Genomic DNA, 21,896 nt, shown 5'->3' on the forward strand with positions numbered 1-21,896 from the left:
TAGGAAAATTCCTCACATGAACGACAGACACACAGATCGGTGAGAAGACACAGCTGTTTACTGAGTTCAAACACAACCAGAAGACACGTTAACACACAGGCCAGCTGACAATGTTAGAAGTCCAGTCTCAGGACACATCCTTACATCGCCCGTCCCCCTGGAAACAACGGTCTCTGGTGCTGGACCCCTGGAGGGAGGTTCACACTGACCGACCACAGAAGAAGAAAATAAAGTCCTTTCATGTGTTCCTACAATCTTTTCACTCCCAGGGTCTCTGAAGATTAACAGTCCTGTAAAAACAGTCCTGATCACAGCCTTTAACGACTGGCTGGGTCTTCACAGAAGGTCTCAATATCATCAACAGGGTTCTCCATCAGAAGGACGAGTCCCGACTTCCTGCAGCCATAGGACGTTTTCAGATCCTGCGTAGTTAAATGAGCTGACGTGCTGCCAGTGGGAATATCTGCAGGTAGAGGAGGAATAATAAAGGTGTAGTAAGCCAGAGCTTCAGTCATGGATCAGATGATTAATTCTGGATGAGTAAAATGTTTGTGGACCTGCTTGTGTTTCTGTTTTGGAGGAAATTTGAAATGAATAAATGAAAGTTTCAGAGATGTTCAGGTTGTGTAAATACATGTGGTTTTACCAGAAAGCTGGTCGTTCAAGGTTTAGAAGGAACCATTTATGGTCAGAAAAGAGACCATCAAGCGTGGCTGATAAAAACCACTAAACCTGAACTAATCCGGATGTTTCTGAGTGACCTGGAAACCAGGAAATCCAGCTGATAAGATGAGGAGCATATGTACAAAACCTGGTAGAACCTGTACAACCGTCCTGGTTCAGTCCAAAGGTCTGGATGAGTCGTCACACAAGGACCGGGACTGGGACCAGGACCGGGACTGGGACCAGGATCAGGACCAGGATCAGGACTGGAATCAGAACCAGGACCACGACCAGGACTGGAACCGGGACCAGGACCGGGACCAGGACCAGGACCAGGATCCAGTCTCAAATAGAGGGAACCAGAATACGACCTGAGAAAAAGAGAAGAGACAGAATGAACAAATACTGACCTGGTTCAGACTCTCCTGAACTGGTTCAGACTCTCCTGAACTGGTTCAGACTCTCCTGAACTGGTTCAGATTCTCCTGACCTGGTTCAGACTCTCCTGACCTGGTTCAGACTCTCCTGAACTGGTTTAGACTAAACTGGCCTGATGAGTTTAAACTGAGGCTGAACATAGAAAACTGGTCCAAAGTGGTCTGGAGAGACTCTGAAACTGGACTGAAGTGGTCTGATGGTGGTTTAACGGGTTCTGACCGTCTGCGTTAACATCTTCTAGACTGGTTCTTTTACTGGTTGAAGTCCGAGTCGTTGTTGGGACCTCAGGACCAAGTCTCCATCTCTAGATAAAACACGCTTTTACTGTGAAAGGGAACTAACTTCCTTTCCAGGAAGCCACGCCCACCAACCTCCCCAGCTTCAGGATGACCCCCCTGGACTTCCTTCATTCTGCCTCCCCTCCAACCAGACCTCTGATGGATCCCACCTCCAGGATACTTGAGACCAAAACGGGAAATTATATAACGGTTTATTATCCGGTTTTAGGTTTTAGATTAAGAATAAAAAAAAAAGCTAAATGTGTTTTTGTTTTGTTGTTTTTGTCCTTTTTTGTTTTTTGTTTAAAAAAATAAAATAAAAAGTAAATGAAAACCTCCTGCTGCTTGGTTAGCCTCGCTGCTAACATCACTAACCCAGAGAGAAGGAACCGGCCTCCTTCTTCTAAGTAACATCCAACTCAACACAACTGAGACCCAACCGGATACAACTGGATTTATCTGGATAAAGGATCCCTGTCCAGATCCCCTTTCCTTCCAGGACCAGCGGTTTTCATGCTGCAGTAACAACACAGACATGCAGGATGATCAGCTTTAAAGTAAATGATGTGAAGTTTATTTGTGGTTTGTACTGATTCTTCTTTGTTCTGCTGGATAACAGGTTAGTTTTAGAAGAAGAACTGGTTTAAAACTAGTTTAAATCAGAGTTAGAACCAGAATCCCAGAGGGAACTGTGTGCACACAGTCGCTCCTACCAAATAAGAAAGGATAATCAAAGTTAGTTACAATAATCTAAATAAACAGGTCCAGGATCAGTCCTGCAGTGAGTACTATGTACAGTATCATCAGTACGACAGTAAAAAGTAAAAGTATAACAGTGGATGTTATATGGAGGAGGTGTACAGTGTGATGGCTGCAGGTAGGAATGACTTCCTGTGGTTGGGTGGAACATTGAGGTGGTATCCGTCTCTCTCTGAACGTCCTCCTTAGTAGTTTAACCTGGTCAGAACTGGTTTTAAACTAGACTGTATTGGTTTTAAACTGCTCTAAACTGGTCTGAAGGGGTTTTAAACCAGCTTAACCTGATCTGAACTGGGGTAAACTAGTTTAAACTGAACTGAACTGGTTTTAAATTAATCAGAACTGGTTTTAAACTGGTCTAACCTCGGGCATTCCTCCTGTAGTAGATGAATCCAGCCAGAGATAAGATCAGACCCAGGATCAGTCCTGAGGCTCCGACGGCGATCTTGTTTCTTTCTGACTCAGGCATGGACGGGTCTGAGGACACACAGGTGAGACAGACAGATGTAGAACCAGACAGGTGTAGATCAGACAGGTGTAGATCTGACAGGTGTAGAACAGACAGATGTAGAACCAGACAGGTGTAGATCAGAGAGGTGTGGATTAGACAGGTGTAGAAACAGACAGGTGTAGATCAGACAGGTGTAGAACCAGACAGGTGTAGATAAGACAGGTGTAGAACCAGACAGGTGTGGATCAGACAGGTGTAGAACCAGACAGGTGTAGAACAGACAGGTGTAGATCAGAGAGGTGTGGATCAGACAGGTGTAGATCAGAGAGGTGTGGATCAGACAGGTGTAGAACCAGACAGGTGTAGATCCAGACAGGTGTAGATCAGACAGGTGTAGAACCAGACAGGTGTAGAACGAGACAGGTGTAGATCAGACACGTGTAGATCCAGACAGGTGTAGATCAGACAGGTATAGAATCAGACAGGTGTAGAACCAGACAGGTGTGGATCAGACAGGTGTAGAACCAGACAGGTGTAGATAAGACAAGTGTAGATCCAGAGAGGTGTAGATCAGACAGGTGTAGAACAGACAGGTGTAGATCAGAGAGGTGTGGATCAGACAGGTGTAGATCAGAGAGGTTTGGATCAGACAGGTGTAGAACCAGACAGGTGTAGATCAGACAGGTGTGGAACAGACAGGTGTAGAACCAGACAGGTGTAGATAAGACAGGTGTAGAATCAGACAGGTGTAGATAAGACAGATGTGGACCAGACAGGTGTAGAACCAGACAGGTGTAGATCAGACACGTGTAGATCCAGACAGGTGTAGATCAGACAGGTATAGAACCAGACAGGTGTAGAACCAGACAGGTGTGGATCAGACAGGTGTAGAACCAGACAGGTGTAGATAAGACAAGTGTAGATCCAGAGAGGTGTAGATCAGACAGGTGTAGAACCAGACAAGTGTAGAACCAGACAGGTGTAGATCAGACAGGTGTAGAACAGACAGGTGTGGATCAGAGAGGTGTAGAACCAGACAGGTGTAGATAAGACAAGTGTAGATCCAGAGAGGTGTAGATCAGACAGGTGTAGAACCAGACAAGTGTAGAACCAGACAGGTGTAGATCAGACAGGTGTAGAACAGACAGGTGTGGATCAGAGAGGTGTAGATCAGAGAGGTGTAGAACCAGAAAGGTGTAGATCAGACAGGTGTGGAACAGACAGGTGTAGAACCAGACAGGTGTAGATTAGACAGGTGTAGAACGAGACAGGTGTAGATCCAGACAGGTGTAGATAAGACAGATGTGGACCAGACAGGTGTAGAACCGGACAGGTGTAGATCAGACACGTGTAGATCCAGACAGGTGTAGATCAGACAGGTATAGAACCAGACAGGTGTAGAACCAGACAGGTGTGGATCAGACAGGTGTAGAACCAGACAGGTGTAGATAAGACAAGTGTAGATCCAGAGAGGTGTAGATCAGACAGGTGTAGAACCAGACAAGTGTAGAACCAGACAGGTGTAGATCAGACAGGTGTAGAACAGACAGGTGTAGATCAGAGAGGTGTAGATCAGACAGGTGTAGAACCAGACAAGTGTAGAACCAGACAGGTGTAGAACAGACAGGTGTAGATCAGAGAGGTGTGGATCAGACAGATGTAGATCAGAGAGGTGTAGATCAGAGAGGTGTGGATCAGACAGGTGTAGAACCAGAAAGGTGTAGATCAGACAGGTGTGGAACAGACAGGTGTAGAACCAAACAGGTGTAGATTAGACAGGTGTAGAACCAGACAGGTGTAGATAAGATAGGTGTAGAATCAGACAGGTGTAGATGAGACAGATGTGGATCAGACAGGTGTAGAACCAGACAGGTGTAGATCAGACACGTGTAGATCCAGACAGGTGTAGATCAGACAGGTGTAGAACCAGACAGGTGTAGAACCAGACAGGTGTGGATCAGACAGGTGTAGATCAGACAGGTGTAGAACCAGACAGGTGTAGATCAGACAGGTGTAGAACCAGACAGGTGTAGAACCAGACAGGTGTGGAACAGACAGGTGTAGAACCAGACAGGTGTAGATCAGACAGGTGTAGATCAGACAGGTGTAGAACCAGACAGGTGTAGATCAGACACGTGTAGATCAGACAGGTGTAGAACCAGACAGGTGTAGAACCAGACAGGTGTAGATAAGACAAGTGTAGATCCAGAAAGGTGTGGAACCAGACAGGTGTAGAACCAGACAGGTGTGGATCAGACAGGTGTAGAACCAGACAGGTGTGGATCAGACAGGTGTAGAACCAGACAGGTGTAGATCATACAGGTGTAGAACCAGACAGGTGTAGATCAGACACGTGTAGATCCAGACAGGTGTAGATCAGACAGGTATGGATCAGACAGGTGTAGATCAGACAGGTATGGATCAGACAGATGTAGATTAGACAGGTGTAGAACCAGACAGGTCTAGATCAGATAGGTGTAGAACCAGATAGGTGTAGAATCAGATAGGTGTAGATCCAGACAGGTGTAGATCAGACAGTTGTAGATCAGACAGGTGTGGATCAGACAGGTGTAGAACCAGACAGGTGTAGATCAGACAGGTGTAGAATCAGACAGGTGTAGATTAGACAGGTGTAGAACCAGACAGGTCTAGATCAGATAGGTGTAGAACCAGATAGGTGTATAATCAGATAGGTGTAGAACCAGACAGGTGTAGAACCAGACAGGTGTAGATCAGATAGGTGTAGAACCAGACAGGTGTAGAACCAGACAGGTGTAGATCAGATAGGTGTAGAACCAGACAGGTGTAGAACCAGACAGGTGTAGATCAGATAGGTGTAGAACCAGACAGGTGTAGAACCACATAGGTGTATAATCAGATAGGTGTAGAACCAGACAGGTGTAGAACCAGACAGGTGTAGAACCAGACAGGTGTAGATCAGACAGGTGTAGATTAGACAGGTGTAGAACCAGACAGGTGTAGATAAGACAGGTGTAGAACCAGACAGGTGTAGAACCACATAGGTGTATAATCAGATAGGTGTAGAACCAGACAGGTGTAGAACCAGACAGGTGTAGATCAGACAGGTGTAGATCCAGACAGGTGTAGATCAGACAGGTGTAGAATCAGACAGGTGTAGATTAGACAGGTGTAGAACCAGACAGGTCTAGATCAGATAGGTGTAGAACCAGATAGGTGTATAATCAGATAGGTGTAGAACCAGACAGGTGTAGAACCAGACAGGTGTAGATCAGACAGGTGTAGAACCAGACAGGTGTAGATCATACAGGTGTAAATCAGACAGGTGTAGAACCAGACAGGTGTAGATCAGACAGGTGTAGAACCAGACAGGTATTTACCCCAGTCCTTTATCAGAGGTTCCTTCAGGCTGGCGTGTTCCACCTTACAGGCGATCTTCTCTCCAGACCTGCACCAACACAAACCAACGTCACTGACATGAAACTGAACCACGAAGTCCAGAAACTCTGGAACCCTGTTAGAACCCTGTTAGAACCCTGTTAGAACCCTGTAAGAACCCCGATAGAAACCAGGTAGAAACCAGGTAGAACCCTGTTAGAACCCTGATAGAAACCAGGTAGAAACCAGGTAGAACCCTGTTAGAACCCTGATAGAAACCAGGTAGAAACCAGGTAGAAACCAGGTAGAACCCTGGTAAATCCTGTTTTGATAGTTTTTAGATTCCAGTCTTGGAATCTTGCTTAGGGACCTTGAGTGGTTCTCCTTCACTGCCAGTCTGGATACTTGAACCTGCTCCAGATCAAGTTAGTTTTTCTGCATCTGTTGCCATGGTGATGCAGCACAGAACGAATAGACCACTTCATGGTGCTGAAAACCATGATGAACCTGATATATCATTAAGATCCTGATCCAGCTCGAGACCTGAATCTGGACTCACCTGGGTGTGTACTCCAGGTGGGAGTGGATCTGGTAGTACCAATCACCGTCCTCCATCTCATCGGTGGAAGTGACATCAGAGGTGACTTCCTGTCCGTCTCTGAGCCAGCTGACTCTGATGGTTTTAGGGTAGAAGTCGTAGACTCTGCAGACCAACATGGCGGGATGGCGACCAGCAGGGGGCGTGGTGGAGTACAGCCTGACGTAGGGTTCAGCTGGAAGACACAGGAGCATCATCAGAACCAGAGACTTAAAGAAGGTAAGGAAATGTATTTGTACACACATTTCATGTACATCCAGATCTGGACTCTAAATAAAACCTAGTCCAGCAGCAGAGAACAGGTGGGTCTTTAACCTGGATCTAAATAAAAACTAGTCCAGCAGCAGAGAACAGGTGGGTCTTTAACCTGGATCTAAATAAAAACTAGTCCAGCAGCAGAGAACAGGTGGGTCTTTAACCTGGATCTAAATAAAAACTAGTCCAGCAGCAGAGAACAGGTGGGTCTTTAACCTGGATCTAAATAAAAACTAGTCCAGCAGCAGAGAACAGGTGGGTCTTTAACCTGGATCTAAATAAATACTAGTCCAGCAGCAGAGAACAGGTGGGTCTTTAACCTGGATCTAAATAAAAACTAGTCCAGCAGCAGAGAACAGGCGGGTCTTTAACCTGGATCTAAATAAAAACTAGTCCAGCAGCAGAGAACAGGCGGGTCTTTAACCTGGATCTAAATAAAAACTAGTCCAGCAGCAGAGAACAGGCGGGTCTTTAACCTGGATCTAAATAAAAACTAGTCCAGCAGCAGAGAACAGGCGGGTCTTTAATCTGGATCTAAATAAAAACTAGTCCAGCAGCAGAGAACAGGTGGGTCTTTAACCTGGATCTAAATAAAAACTAGTCCAGCAGCAGAGAACAGGCGGGTCTTTAACCTGGATCTAAATAAAAACTAGTCCAGCAGCAGAGAACAGGCGGGTCTTTAACCTGGATCTAAATAAAAACTAGTCCAGCAGCAGAGAACAGGTGGGTCTTTAACCTGGATCTAAATAAAAACTAGTCCATGCAGCAGAGAACAGGTGGGTCTTTAACCTGGATCTAAATAAAAACTAGTCCATGCAGCAGAGAACAGGTGGGTCTTTAACCTGGATCTAAATAAAAACTAGTCCAGCAGCAGAGAACAGGTGGGTCTTTAACCTGGATCTAAATAAAAACTAGTCCATGCAGCAGAGAACAGGTGGGTCTTTAACCTGGATCTAAATAAAAACTAGTCCAGCAGCAGAGAACAGGTGGGTCTTTAACCTGGATCTAAATAAAAACTAGTCCAGCAGCAGAGAACAGGTGGGTCTTTAACCTGGATCTAAATAAAAACTAGTCCAGCAGCAGAGAACAGGTGGGTCTTTAACCTGGATCTAAATAAAAACTAGTCCAGCAGCAGAGAACAGGTGGGTCTTTAACCTGGATCTAAATAAAAACTAGTCCATGCAGCAGAGAACAGGTGGGTCTTTAACCTGGATCTAAATAAAAACTAGTCCAGCAGCAGAGAACAGGTGGGTCTTTAACCTGGATCTAAATAAAAACTAGTCCAGCAGCAGAGAACAGGTGGGTCTTTAACCTGGATCTAAATAAAAACTAGTCCAGCAGCAGAGAACAGGTGGGTCTTTAACCTGGATCTAAATAAAAACTAGTCCAGCAGCAGAGAACAGGTGGGTCTTTAACCTGGATCTAAATAAAAACTAGTCCAGCAGCAGAGAACAGGTGGGTCTTTAACCTGGATCTAAATAAAAACTAGTCCAGCAGCAGAGAACGGGTGGGTCTTTAACCTGGATCTAAATAAAAACTAGTCCAGCAGCAGAGAACAGGTGGGTCTTTAACCTGGATCTAAATAAAAACTAGTCCAGCAGCAGAGAACAGGTGGGTCTTTAACCTGGATCTAAATAAAAACTAGTCCAGCAGCAGAGAACAGGTGGGTCTTTAACCTGGATCTAAATAAAAACTAGTCCAGCAGCAGAGAACAGGTGGGTCTTTAACCTGGATCTAAATAAATACTAGTCCAGCAGCAGAGAACAGGTGGGTCTTTAACCTGGATCTAAATAAAAACTAGTCCAGCAGCAGAGAACAGGCGGGTCTTTAACCTGGATCTAAATAAAAACTAGTCCAGCAGCAGAGAACAGGCGGGTCTTTAACATGGATCTAAATAAAAACTAGTCCAGCAGCAGAGAACAGGCGGGTCTTTAACCTGGATCTAAATAAAAACTAGTCCAGCAGCAGAGAACAGGCGGGTCTTTAATCTGGATCTAAATAAAAACTAGTCCAGCAGCAGAGAACAGGGGGGTCTTTAACCTGGATCTAAATAAAAACTAGTCCAGCAGCAGAGAACAGGTGGGTCTTTAACCTGGATCTAAATAAAAACTAGTCCAGCAGCAGAGAACAGGTGGGTCTTTAACCTGGATCTAAATAAAAACTAGTCCAGCAGCAGAGAACAGGTGGGTCTTTAACCTGGATCTAAATAAAAACTAGTCCAGCAGCAGAGAACAGGTGGGTCTTTAACCTGGATCTAAATAAAAACTAGTCCAGCAGCAGAGAACAGGTGGGTCTTTAACCTGGATCTAAATAAAAACTAGTCCAGCAGCAGAGAACAGGTGGGTCTTTAACCTGGATCTAAATAAAAACTAGTCCAGCAGCAGAGAACAGGTGGGTCTTTAACCTGGATCTAAATAAAAACTAGTCCAGCAGCAGAGAACAGGCGGGTCTTTAACCTGGATCTAAATAAAAACTAGTCCAGCAGCAGAGAACAGGTGGGTCTTTAACCTGGATCTAAATAAAAACTAGTCCATGCAGCAGAGAACAGGTGGGTCTTTAACCTGGATCTAAATAAAAACTAGTCCAGCAGCAGAGAACAGGTGGGTCTTTAACCTGGATCTAAATAAAAACTAGTCCAGCAGCAGAGAACAGGTGGGTCTTTAACCTGGATCTAAATAAAAACTAGTCCAGCAGCAGAGAACAGGTGGGTCTTTAACCTGGATCTAAATAAAAACTAGTCCAGCAGCAGAGAACAGGTGGGTCTTTAACCTGGATCTAAATAAAATGAGTGTTTCAGCTGATCTGAGGCTTTCTGGGAGTTTGTTCCAGACATGTGGAACATAGAAGCTGAATGCAGCTTCTCCATGTCTGGTTCTGACTCTGGAACTGATAAGAACCTGGATCCAGATGACCTGAGGGTTCTGGTAGGTTCATACTGGGTCGAGAGGTCTCTGATGTATGTTGGTCCTAAACCATTCAGAGCTTTCTAGACCAGCAGCAGAACTTTAAAGTCTATCCTCTGACGGACCAGCAGCCAGTGTAAAGACCTCAGAGCTGGACTGATGTGGTCCACTTTCTTGGTCTTAGTGAGGACTGGAGCAGCAGAGTTCTGGATCAGCTGCAGGTGTCTGACTGATGTTTTAGGTAGAACCTGTAAAAACACTGTTACAATAATCAAGCCGACTAAAGATGGAAGCTGGACTAGTTTTTCCAGGTCCTGCTGAGACACCAGATCTTTTACCCTTGATATGTTCTTAAGCTGATAGTAGGCTGACTTTGTGGTTCCCTTCATGTGGTTCTCAAAGTTTAGGTCAGGTATAGACTGAAGCTCTGTGGTGACCCTTTAATTTAAGACCATTACCTCAGTTTAGTTTTTGTTTAACTGAAGAAAGTTCAGACACATCCAGTCATTAATCTCCTCAATACATTTACCAAGAGCCTGTACGGGGCCTCGGTCTCCTGGTGACATTGTAATATATACCTGTGTGTCATCTGCGTAGCTATGGTAACTAATGTTGTTCTTTATGACCTGTACCAGTGGGAGCATGTAGATGTTAAACAGAAGAGGCCCCAGGATGGAACCTTGGGGAACTCCACATGTAATTCTTGTCTGCTCAGATGTAAAGTTACCTACTGACACAAAGTACATCCTGTTCTCTAAATAAGATTTAAACCCGTACCAGAGAGGCCACCCAGTTCTCCAGTCTTTTAAGTAATATATTGTGGTCGACTGTATCAAATGCAGCACTGAGGTCCAGTAAGACTAAGACTGACATTTTTCCATCAGGGGCGGCTGTAGCTCAGGTGGAGGAGCAGTCGTCTTTCGACCGGAAGGTCGGCGGATCGATTCCAGGCTTCCTCTGACTACATGCCGAAGTGTCCTTGGGCAAGACACTTAACCCCACGTTGCCTCCCGATGTGCCTATCGGGGTGTGAATGTGTGTGTGAATGGGTGAATGTGATAAGTAGAGCGCTTTGAGTGGTCAAACTGGCTGGAAAAGCGCTGTATAAGTACAAGACCATTTACCATCATCTGTATTCAAACTTATGTCATTAATGACTTTGGTCAGAGCATCTCGGTGCTGTGGTGCTGTCTGGAAGACATCGTAGCAGCTTTGTGTTAAAAAATCATTTAGTTGATTAAAAATTACTTTTAGATGGTCTTACTGAGAAACAGAAGATTTGAGGTCGGCCTGTAGTTGCTTATTTGTGTCTAGATTGTCCCTTTTTAGCAGAGGCTTGATTACAGCTGTTTTTAGAAGTTCTGGGAAGACACCTGCAATTAAAGACCAGTTCACAATCTGGACCAGATCTGGTTCCAGAGTCTTGAGACCTTTTTGAAGAAACCTGGGGGCAGGATGTCCAAGCAGCAAGAGGAGAAGTTCAGCTGACGTAAGATGTCGTCCAGATCTTTGCTGTTAATGGATTAAACTGTGTCATGGTGGTTAAACTGGTTTTCATGGACCAGTATGTCTCCTGTCTGACGTCCTGCTTCCTCAGGTGTAAGTTATAAGAGTGAAGTTTCTCTTTATGTCATAATGAACCTTTAGATGTTTTTCTCCATCTGCGCTCGGCTTTCCGACAGTCTTTTTTTTCATTTTTCACCAGTGTGGAATTTCTCCATGGAGACCTTTTCCTTCCAGAGACGACCTTCACCTTAACAGGAGCAACAGCATCCATAATATTTAGCATGTTAGCATTAAAACTAGCAGCAAGCTGATTGGCTGAAGCCCTGACAGGGCAGGTGTTAAAGAGAAGACCTGGTTAAACATCCCAGTCCTGTTTTCAGTTATACACGTTCTGTGATCACCTCCATTGACAGGATTCGTATCGCAAAGAAAACACAGTAATGATCAGGCAGGCCCACATTAGACAAAGTAACCATGGAAACGTCCAAACCTTCCATACCAGTAAGTCTAGAGTGTGTCCTTTAGTGTGTGTAGGCTCAGTTATATGCTGAGTCAGCCCAGCGTTGTCCAGGCTGTTTCCCAGATCTGCTTTCAGAGCAGCTGTTTTCATTAATGATGACGATGACAAATTTATTTTGTTTACGAACCTTTTTGTCATGACGATAACGAGACGGTGACGAGCTAAAAAAGGCTCTGATGAAGAAAACATGACGAGACGTTTGTAAGATTTTGTTGATGAGATGAGATTGTCCGACATTAAAAACACGACATTTCTGCCTGTTGGAGGGGAATCTGTCAATCAGCAACGCTGCTGTACCTTGGCCACGCCCACCAGCAGACGTGCAGCACACACACACAAGCAGTTTATTCATTTATAGATGAATCATGGCGGCAGCATTGATGAAGGGGTTTGGTGGAAGCGATGAAACGATATATGGACATATTTTAACTATAATCCATCATCATTCCACTGGCAGACCAGGTCACGTTGAGCATGTGTTCCTCATCCTTTGCTCATATTTTGGACATGTGTGTGTTCATAGCGGAGTTTTACACTTCAGAAAATTCTCCAAAATAAAGCCACAGTTACCAAAGTAAGAATGTTGTTGCTCTTTGCTTTTTAGGAGTAATTAATTACAGTATCTGCTGTTGGTTGGAAACCTTCTAAATCTAAAACCATTCCTTTTAATTTTGTAATTTGTGAAAATAACCAAACAACAAGCTCACAATGTGTTGCTATATGTTGAACTTATAGATCTCCTATTTTTATTTTGCAGAGTCCGCATCACTGCAGACGCCGCATCGATCCGCCTGTCGATCTCCCGCTCCACCGAACCAGATCTCCTCAACACCTCGGCTGCACCCAGAAATTCTGTCCATAAAGGTTATGAACAGAATCGGTGACAGAGGACAGCCTTGGCGGAGTCCAACCCGCACTGGAAACAATTCTGGTTTACTGCCGGCAACGTGCACCAAGCTCTGACACCAGTCGTACAGGGACCAGACAGCTCGTACATGTGAGTCCGGCACTCCATACTCCTGGTGTACCCCCCACAGGAGTCCCCGGTGGACACTGTCAAATGCCTTCTCCAAGTCCACAAAGCACATGTAGATTGGTGGAGCAAACTCCCATGCCCCCTCAAAGACCCTGAAGAGGGTGTAGAGCTGGTCCACTGTTCCACGACCAGGATGAAAACCACACTTCTCCTCCTCAATGCGACAGGTTCGACGGCCCCTCCTCTCCAGCACCCCTGAATAGACCTTACCAGGGAGGCTGAGGAGTGTGATCCCCCTGTAGTTGGAGCACACCCTCCGGTCCCCCGTTTTGAAGAGGGGGACCACCACCCCAGTCTGCCAGTCCAGGGGAACTGTCCCCGATGTCCCCTGTGATGCTGTAGAGGCGTGTCAACCAAGACAGCCCTACAGCATCCAAGAAACTCTGGGCGGACCTCATCCATCCCCGGGGCCTTGCCACTGAGGAGCTTTTTAACCACCTCAGCGACCTCAGCCCCAGAGATAGGCGAGCCAGCACCAGCTACCCCAGACTCTGCTTCCTCATCAGAAGACGTGTTGGTGGGATTGAGAAGGTCTTCGAAGGATTCCCTCCAAAGGCCAAAAAGGCCCAATAGAACTCCTTCTTCAGCTTGACGGCATCCCTTACTGCTAGTATCCACCAACGAGTTCGGGGGTTACCGCCACGACAGGCACCGATGACCTTAAGGCCACAGCTGCAGCTGGCCGCCTCAACAATAGAGGCACGGAACACAGCCCATTCTGACTCAATGTCCCCCAACTCACCCGGGACATAGTTGAAGCTCTGCTGGAGATGGGAGTTGAAACTCTTTCTGACAGGAGACTCTGCCAGACGTTCCCAGCAGACCCTCACAACACGCTTGGGTCTGCCAGGCCTGACCGGCATCCTTCCCCACCACCTGAGCCAACTCCCCACCAGGTGGTGATCAGTTGACAGCTCCGCCCCTCTCTTCACCCGAGTGTCCAGAACATGCGGCCGCAAGTCAACGACACGACTACAAAGTCGATCATCGAACTGCAGCCTAGAGTGTCCTGGTGCCAAGTGCACATGTGGACACTCTTATGTCTGAACAAGGTGTTCGTTATGGACAGTCCATGACGAGCACAGAAGTCCAACAACAAAACAATGATAATAATACGTATTATTGACCTAAATTAATTTGTTAAAAGACTAATACTTCTTTTTTATTTGATTAAAACTAAACTAAAACCTTTTTAAGTTTTTGTAGACTAAAATGTGACTCGCTGGGTCTAACAGTCCAGTAAAGTCCTCTTACAGAACTTCAGATTGGTGCTGGGACACATCATGTGACCCTGTATGGAGAACCATGGTTCTCACATTTGGGTGATCAGCCACGGCTTCCAGAATGTTCTTTCCACACATCCACTGAACATCATTTACAGCAGAATCACCAATAATCAGAGTTTCTGGCTCAGCCTTCAGCTTTCCCGTGGGGCCTTTACCTTTCTGACCGGTTATCAGTCCTCACCTCGCAGTCCTGGGATAGATGGTCGTCCCATAAAGATCCCGAGTCCTCCGATAGCGGAGAAATCTGTTCTGCAAATCTCTTCCACATTTAGACGCTTTGGAGGTTTGTTGTCAGTCTTTCCAGTCTGGGTTGTCCAGTTCTGTTTCCTACCATGAGGGTAGAAGAGGTCCTTTGTTTTGTAGGGAGTGGAGGCCAGTCGGTCTCATCACAGCAGATCATTGATCCGACTCTGGGATCGATCTGGAATCGATCAGTACGGACCAGGGTTCCTCCGGCAGATCATTGATCCGACTCTGAGATCGATCTGGAATCGGCCAGTACGGACCAGGGTTCCTCCGGCAGATCATTGATCCGACTCTGGGATCGATCTGGAATCGGCCAGTACGGACCAGGGTTCCTCCGGCAGATCATTGATCCGACTCTGGGATCGATCTGGAATCGGTCAGTACGGACCAGGGTTCCTCCGGCAGATCATTGATCCGACTCTGGGATCGATCTGGAATCGGTCAGTACGGACCAGGGTTCCTCCGGCAGATCATTGATCCGACTCTGGGATCGATCTGGAATCGGTCAGTACGGACCAGGGTTCCTCCGGCAGATCATTCATCCGACTCTGGGATCGATCTGGAATCGGGCAGTACGGACCAGGGTTCCTCCGGGAGATCATTGATCCGACTCTGGGATCGATCTGGAATCGGCCAGTACGGACCAGGGTTCCTCCGGCAGATCATTGATCCGACTCTGGGATCGATCTGGAATCGGCCAGTACGGACCAGGGTTCCTCCGGCAGATCATTGATCCCACTCTGGGATCGATCTGGAATCGGTCAGTACGGACCAGGGTTCCTCCGGCAGATCATTGATCCCACTCTGGGATCGATCTGGAATCGGTCAGTACGGACCAGGGTTCCTCCGGCAGATCATTGATCCGACTCTGGGATCGATCTGGAATCGGTCAGTACGGACCAGGGTTCCTCCGGCAGATCATTGATCCGACTCTGGGATCGATCTGGAATCGGTCAGTACGGACCAGGGTTCCTCCGGCAGATCATTGATCCGACTCTGGGATCGATCTGGAATCGGGCAGTACGGACCAGGGTTCCTCCGGCAGATCATTGATCCGACTCTGGGATCGATCTGGAATCGGGCAGTACGGACCAGGGTTCCTCCGGCAGATCATTGATCCGACTCTGGGATCGATCTGGAATCGGGCAGTACGGACCAGGGTTCCTCCGGCAGATCATTGATCCGACTCTGGGATCGATCTGGAATCGGCCAGTACGGACCAGGGTTCCTCCGGCAGATCATTGATCCCACTCTGGGATCGATCTGGAATCGGCCAGTACGGACCAGGGTTCCTCCGGCAGATTATTGATCCCACTCTGGGATCGATCTGGAATCGGTCAGTACGGACCAGGGTTCCTCCGGCAGATTATTGATCCCACTCTGGGATCGATCTGGAATCGGTCAGTACGGACCAGGGTTCCTCCGGAAGAATATTGATCCGACTCTGGGATCGATCTGGAATCGGTCAGTACGGACCAGGGTTCCTCCGGCAGATTATTGATCTGACTCTGGATGTGAACTCAGATATAAATCAGTCTGGATTAAACAGAACCTGGATGAGAGGGTTTCACTCTATGCTGATGATGCAGACGTGTGCGAATAACTCTTTAATTAACATGTAGAATAACCAGAAACCCTCTGACAGCATAGATTCATCAGGTTCATTAAACTTTAGTTATACTGTTGTTAACATTCTATTATACGTTTATTTCTTCCTTCCTTTCTTTTTTACCCAGCAGGGATGGTTATGGATTAGCTTAATGCTACGTATGCTACATGTAAACATCGGTGTTCTGTGTGTCTACGTCTGTTTGCCTGATAAAGAATAAACTAATATGATAGATTTTAATATGTTTTTCTTTATGATCAGAATTATTCTGTTTCTGTTTGAAGAACTTAAGTAATATTTATTAGTTTATCTTTTAAAAAGTGATAATAAATCAATCTAAAGTGATTGACTAAAGGAAGGATGTTCATGAAGGTGACTGGCAGGTTTTATTCAACTTTATTTCTTTCATCAAGACAAACATGAAATTAGAGTAGAGCGTGGAGGCAGCAGCGTAGAGGCAGCAGCGTAGAGGCAGCAGCGTAGAGGCAGCAGCGTAGAGGCAGCGTAGAGGCAGCAGCGTAGAGGCAGCAGCGTAGAGGCGGCAGCGTAGAGGCGGCAGCGTAGAGGCAGCGTAGAGGCAGCAGCGTAGAGGCGGCAGCGTAGAGGCGGCAGCGTAGGGGCGGCAGCGTAGAGGCAGCGTAGAGGCAGCAGCGTAGAGGCAGCAGCGTGGCGGCAGCGTAGAGGCAGCAGCGTAGAGGCAGCAGCGTGGCGGCAGCGTAGAGGCGGCAGCGTAGAGGCGGCAGCGTAGAGGCAGCAGCGTAGAGGCAGCAGCGTGGCGGCAGCGTAGAGGCGGCAGCGTAGAGGCAGCAGCGTAGAGGCAGCAGCGTAGAGGCAGCAGCGTGGCGGCAGCGTAGAGGCGGCAGCGTAGAGGCGGCAGCGTAGAGGCGGCAGCGTAGAGGCAGCAGCGTGGCGGCAGCGTAGAGGCAGCAGCGTGGCGGCAGCGTAGAGGCGGCAGCGTAGAGGCGGCAGCGTAGAGGCAGCAGCGTAGAGGCAGCGTAGAGGCAGCGTAGAGGCAGCAGCGTAGAGGCAGCAGCGTAGAGGCAGCAGCGTAGAGGCAGCGTAGAGGCAGCAGCGTAGAGGCGGCAGCGTAGAGGCGGCAGCGTAGAGGCAGCGTAGAGGCAGCAGCGTAGAGGCAGCAGCGTAGAGGCAGCAGCGGTTCATCACGGCTCGTAGATCAGTCCGACACGCGGTGATGAGGGCGATGTTTCTGCTTCGCAAACAGCAACGTTTTTTAAATACAACTGGCAGTCTTGCCGGTTTTCCCCGTCTGAGCACCACGTTTAATATGTTTTAATATATTTATTGTTTTTGTTTTAAAATTTCTTGTAGTTCCAGTGTACAATGTTCTTTAGTGACTACGGATGATGTATGTGATTGTTGAAGTGAAGTTCGTAGGGGTGGACCTTCAGTCCCACCCCTTCTAGCTCTGTTTTAAGGGACAGGGGAGGGGTAACAAAGAGAAATGGGATTGGGCCTCAGTCTGACCTTCATCATGAGGATGAGGATGGTACTCTCACCTGATTTAGGTAGAATATTGTTGTACCAGACGCCGATGTTCTGTTGGCAGTACCGCTCCTTCTCCAGTCTCAGAGCAGCCATGTATGAAGGATCCTTGTTCCAGGTTTCGGCCTGTTTTACTCCGAACTCCGAGAATCCGACGAACTTCCCCAAACTGCTGGAGAACCTGGCGAACTCCAGCTTGTTGAAGTAACTGGACCTGATGAACTCGATGTCCTTCAGCTCCGTGGAGTTAAACACACACCGAGCCACGTCAAACTTCCTAAACCCGTCTGAAACACACACACACTCAGTATTGATCACTGATCACGTTATTGATTCTACACACTGTACAAACACCATGTGTTCTCCAGCATATTGATCACAGTATTGATCAGGTTTCCTCCAGCTGCTGTACAGAGGAATGGAACGGTGTGTGTATTGATCAGGTTTCCTCCAGCTGCTGTACAGAGGAATGGAACGGTGTGTGTATTGATCAGTGATCAGTGAGTATTGATCCTACCTGCTGAGTAGATGGTGATGAAGAGGAGGGTGAGGCAGAGGAAGGATGAAGCCATCTCTCTGAGTCCAGCAGACAAACTGATCCAGTCTGACTGAGAGCTGCAGGAAAACCCGGAGGAGGGTCATGTGACCGCAGCATCAGCTGTTACCGGGTAGAAGAACCTGGCTGGAGGCTGGAACCGTGGACCAGGACTAGAGTCCCCTTTACGGACGGTTCTGGTTCTGGTAGAGATGCATTCAGGTTCTACACAGAACATTAAGACAGGTAATCAGTCAGGTGACCAGAATAAAGATTTCTAAACCTCCATAAACACACGGATTAGAAGCAGAATGAAGGCTGAGCTTTATACAGCACTTTTCAGGACTCTGATCAACATTCAGGTCCATGTGGGTCCAGGTTCTGGTATCTGGGAGGGTGTTAGCAGGATTATAGGGTCCAGGTTCTGGTATCTGGGAGAGTGTAAGCAGGATTATAGGGTCCAGGGTGCTCATTTATAAAACTCTGCGTAGGATTCCTACTAAAAGTGGACGTCCGCCAAGAATCCAGAGTTTGCGTAAGCAACAAAATATTCTGATTTATAAAACCGTGCGTGCGCACAGGTGCAAGCAATTTTCCCTTTATAAATCACACTCTGCCTGAAAGCTTGCGCAAGTGAATTCTGCTGCTAGCCCGCCCCCTACACGCCCACATTCTACTATAAATGGTCAATGCAAAGCACCTCATGGACATTTCTGCATATAAATGAACCAGCTGATCTCTGCTATTTAAACCTAAATCATGGCAACCGAAAAGACGAGGAAACGTAATTTTACGGAGACGGAGGTGGAGGTACTTGTTGGTGAGGTGGAGGCTCGCAAAAACATATTATTTGGCGGCCTCGGTAGTGGCATCAGCAACAAACGGAAAACAGAAGAGTGGCAACACGTTGTTGCAGCTGTCAATAGTGTGGGGGTGACGGAGAGGTCCGTGCCAGACATTAAAAAAAAGTGGTCGGATCTCAAGGTGGAGGCAAAGAGGCCGATGGCTCGCTCCACAACAGAGCGCGCACGAACGTGGACGGAATTGAAGCGCGCCTCCTCTGCGCTTTGCGGGTTCGCAAAAGGCGTGAGGAGCCACCGTCTCAGGGGATAGCCACTGTCACCTGCAGGTTATGGAGATTAATTCAGAACAGAGACTTTGTTGAGATTTCCACAGTGTATGTTGATACTTACCGAGAAGCCACCCATCCCGCGAAGCACCTGCCTGCTGTCTATTCCCTACACTGCTGTGTGCCAGGATGGATGAATCATGGGTTGACCCAGGCCACCGTGCCACTAAATTTGTCAGAAGCAAGTTTGAGTCGGAAATGACTTGCACGTTAACTGAATGCACATTTTTTCGGTTAACGTAGACAAACTCATTCTGACTTGGAGCCCTTATAGCAACGTGAGTGCAGTCAATCGCGCCGATTACATTTGGGAAACCGGTTGATGCTGCAAATTGCCTTTTAATGTTGGCCTGTTCCCCTACAGTGTATGGAAACATTATGTATCGACTGCTCATTTTTATAATGCCATCCAAAACGGCAGGCATTACATTACTCAGCGATGGCTGAGATATTCCAGACCTAAAATGGAATGTAACAACTTATTGAAACCCACTGAGTGTTGGGCTGGAACATGTCAGCTTAGATTAAATTAAAATTACCTGTCGGCTAATTCCCGCTGGAAAGAGCCGGTTGCCAGAATCCCGAGAGTTGTCAGCACCTGCATATGCGCGGGTATGGCATGGTTCCGGCGGGTTGATCGCTCCAACACTGGGCCCAACTCAGCACATAGATTTAAGAGCACTGCTCTAGGAAATCTAAATCGGCATATCAGCCAGTCATCATCGTTGGCCAGGAAATCTTGATGGTCTCTAAAAACTCTCTCCATCCTGATCCTGCCGTTTGCGTAATCTTCAAGGAGTGCCAGCGCATCCATTGTGAAGTTCTGCATTACGCACGGTCGTAATTCACCTATTTATGTTTACTCAGTAATTACACTCATTACTACACACCTTGTCACAATTAGTCTTCTGTGAACAAATGAGTGCATTTGCTTTACGATCAAAACAAGTAAGACCATACTGCACTGACAACATTAAATTCCTATGGGGTGCCTATAAGTCGGCTACAGGTATGATTTCAGGAACGCATCTATATTTCAGGCTTCTGTGTTTATGATTCTATGGCACTAGTGTCGGATATGATGGCATGATGGCATGCATGAATGAAGGTGAAGTTCATCACCTCACCAGCAGCACCGCCAGTTTCCCGTCTCCAAAATGTTCGTAAGCAAGTTTCAGAGTTTACGTACCGGTACGCACATTTTCCCGCCACGTTAGTTTTTATAAATCAGAAACTTTCCGTAGAAAGTCACTTACGCCGCTTTTGTGCGTAAGCAAGCTTTATAAATGAGCACCCAGGTTCTGGTATCTGGGAGGATGTTAGCAGGATTATAGGGTTCAGGTTCTGGTATCTGGGAGGGTGTTAGCAGGATTATAGGGTCCAGGTTCTGGTATCTGGGAGGGTGTTAGCAGGATTATAGGGTTCAGGTTCTGGTATCTGGGAGGGTGTTAGCAGGATTATAGGGTTCAGGTTCTGGTATCTGGGAGGGTGTTAGCAGGATTATAGGGTCCAGGTTCTGGTATCTGGGAGGGTGTTAGCAGGATTCTAGGGTTCAGGTTCTGGTATCTGGGAGGGTGTTAGCAGGATTATAGGGTCCAGGTTCTGGTATCTGGGAGGGTGTTAGCAGGATTATAGGGTCCAGGTTCTGGTATCTGGGAGGGTGTTAGCAGGATTATAGGGTCCAGGTTCTGGTATCTGGGAGGGTGTTAGCAGGATTATAGGGTCCAGGTTCTGGTATCTGGGAGGGTGTTAGCAGGATTATAGGGTTCAGGTTCTGGTATCTGGGAGGGTGTTAGCAGGATTATAGGGTTCAGGTTCTGGTATCTGGGAGGGTGTTAGCAGGATTATAGGGTCCAGGTTCTGGTATCTGGGAGGGTGTTAGCAGGATTATAGGGTCCAGGTTCTGGTATCTGGGAGGGTGTTAGCAGGATTATAGGGTCCAGGTTCTGGTATCTGGGAGGGTGTTAGCAGGATTATAGGGTTCAGGTTCTGGTATCTGGGAGGGTGTTAGCAGGATTATAGGGTCCAGGTTCTGGTATCTGGGAGGGTGTTAGCAGGATTATAGGGTCCAGGTTCTGGTATCTGGGAGGGTGTTAGCAGGATTCTAGGGTCCAGGTTCTGGTATCTGGGAGGGTGTTAGCAGGATTATAGGGTCCAGGTTCTGGTATCTGGGAGGGTGTTAGCAGGATTCTAGGGTCCAGGTTCTGGTATCTGGGAGGGTGTTAGCAGGATTATAGGGTCCAGGTTCTGGTATCTGGGAGGGTGTTAGCAGGATTATAGGGTCCAGGCTCTGGTATCTGGGAGGGTGTTAGCAGGATTATAGGGTCCAGGTTCTGGACCAGAACTTCTGGAAACATCAGCAGAGGATGAAACTAGGAGATAAAAGAGGAGAACAGGGACATCTGCTGAGGACGAGAGTCTAAAGGGTTTAAGTGGATGGTTGATGGTCGAGAACCAGAACCAGAACCAGGACCCAGAAGGACTTAAATGTTTATCTATGAAGATGAGGACACGTTCTGGTTGAAGCTGACGAACTTCGCTACGATGGGTCTTGGTCTGCTGGACCCGGGTTTCCTCCCGCCGAGCCGATGGACTCTGTGAAAGGAGATGTTTTTCACCGTTTCCTCCGGGAGCTTCAGGTGGGTTTTGATGAAGTTTTTCACCGTGGTCTCGGGGTCCTCCTCCGTCTGCTCTGGAATCCCTGCAAATACCAGGTTCTCTCTCATGCTCCGCGCCTGCAGATCGATCACCGTTTCCTTGATCTTCTTATTTTCATCTGAGAGACGGGTCAAGCCCTCGGTGAGGGATTTTACCGTCTCTCTGA

The 21,896-nt window shown here is 47.2% G+C and overlaps 1 protein-coding gene across 1 annotated transcript; it reads right to left on the reverse strand.

Moving 5' to 3' along the window:
* Positions 1 to 36: 36 nt before the first annotated feature.
* Positions 37 to 18,088, reverse strand: LOC121639615 (H-2 class II histocompatibility antigen, E-S beta chain-like). The gene is made up of 6 exons (XM_041984945.1): positions 17,926 to 18,088; positions 17,423 to 17,695; positions 6,506 to 6,719; positions 5,949 to 6,016; positions 2,502 to 2,615; positions 37 to 1,034 (listed from the first exon to the last, which is right to left on the reverse strand). Exons 1-6 carry the CDS (start codon positions 17,978 to 17,980, stop codon positions 1,009 to 1,011), a joined length of 750 nt encoding a protein of 249 aa, XP_041840879.1. The 5' UTR covers positions 17,981 to 18,088; the 3' UTR covers positions 37 to 1,008.
* Between the last annotated feature and the right edge of the window lie 3,808 nt (positions 18,089 to 21,896).

Source organism: Melanotaenia boesemani, chromosome 5 (assembly GCF_017639745.1).
Source record: "Melanotaenia boesemani isolate fMelBoe1 chromosome 5, fMelBoe1.pri, whole genome shotgun sequence".
In the NCBI taxonomy this organism is placed as follows: domain Eukaryota; kingdom Metazoa; phylum Chordata; class Actinopteri; order Atheriniformes; family Melanotaeniidae; genus Melanotaenia; species Melanotaenia boesemani.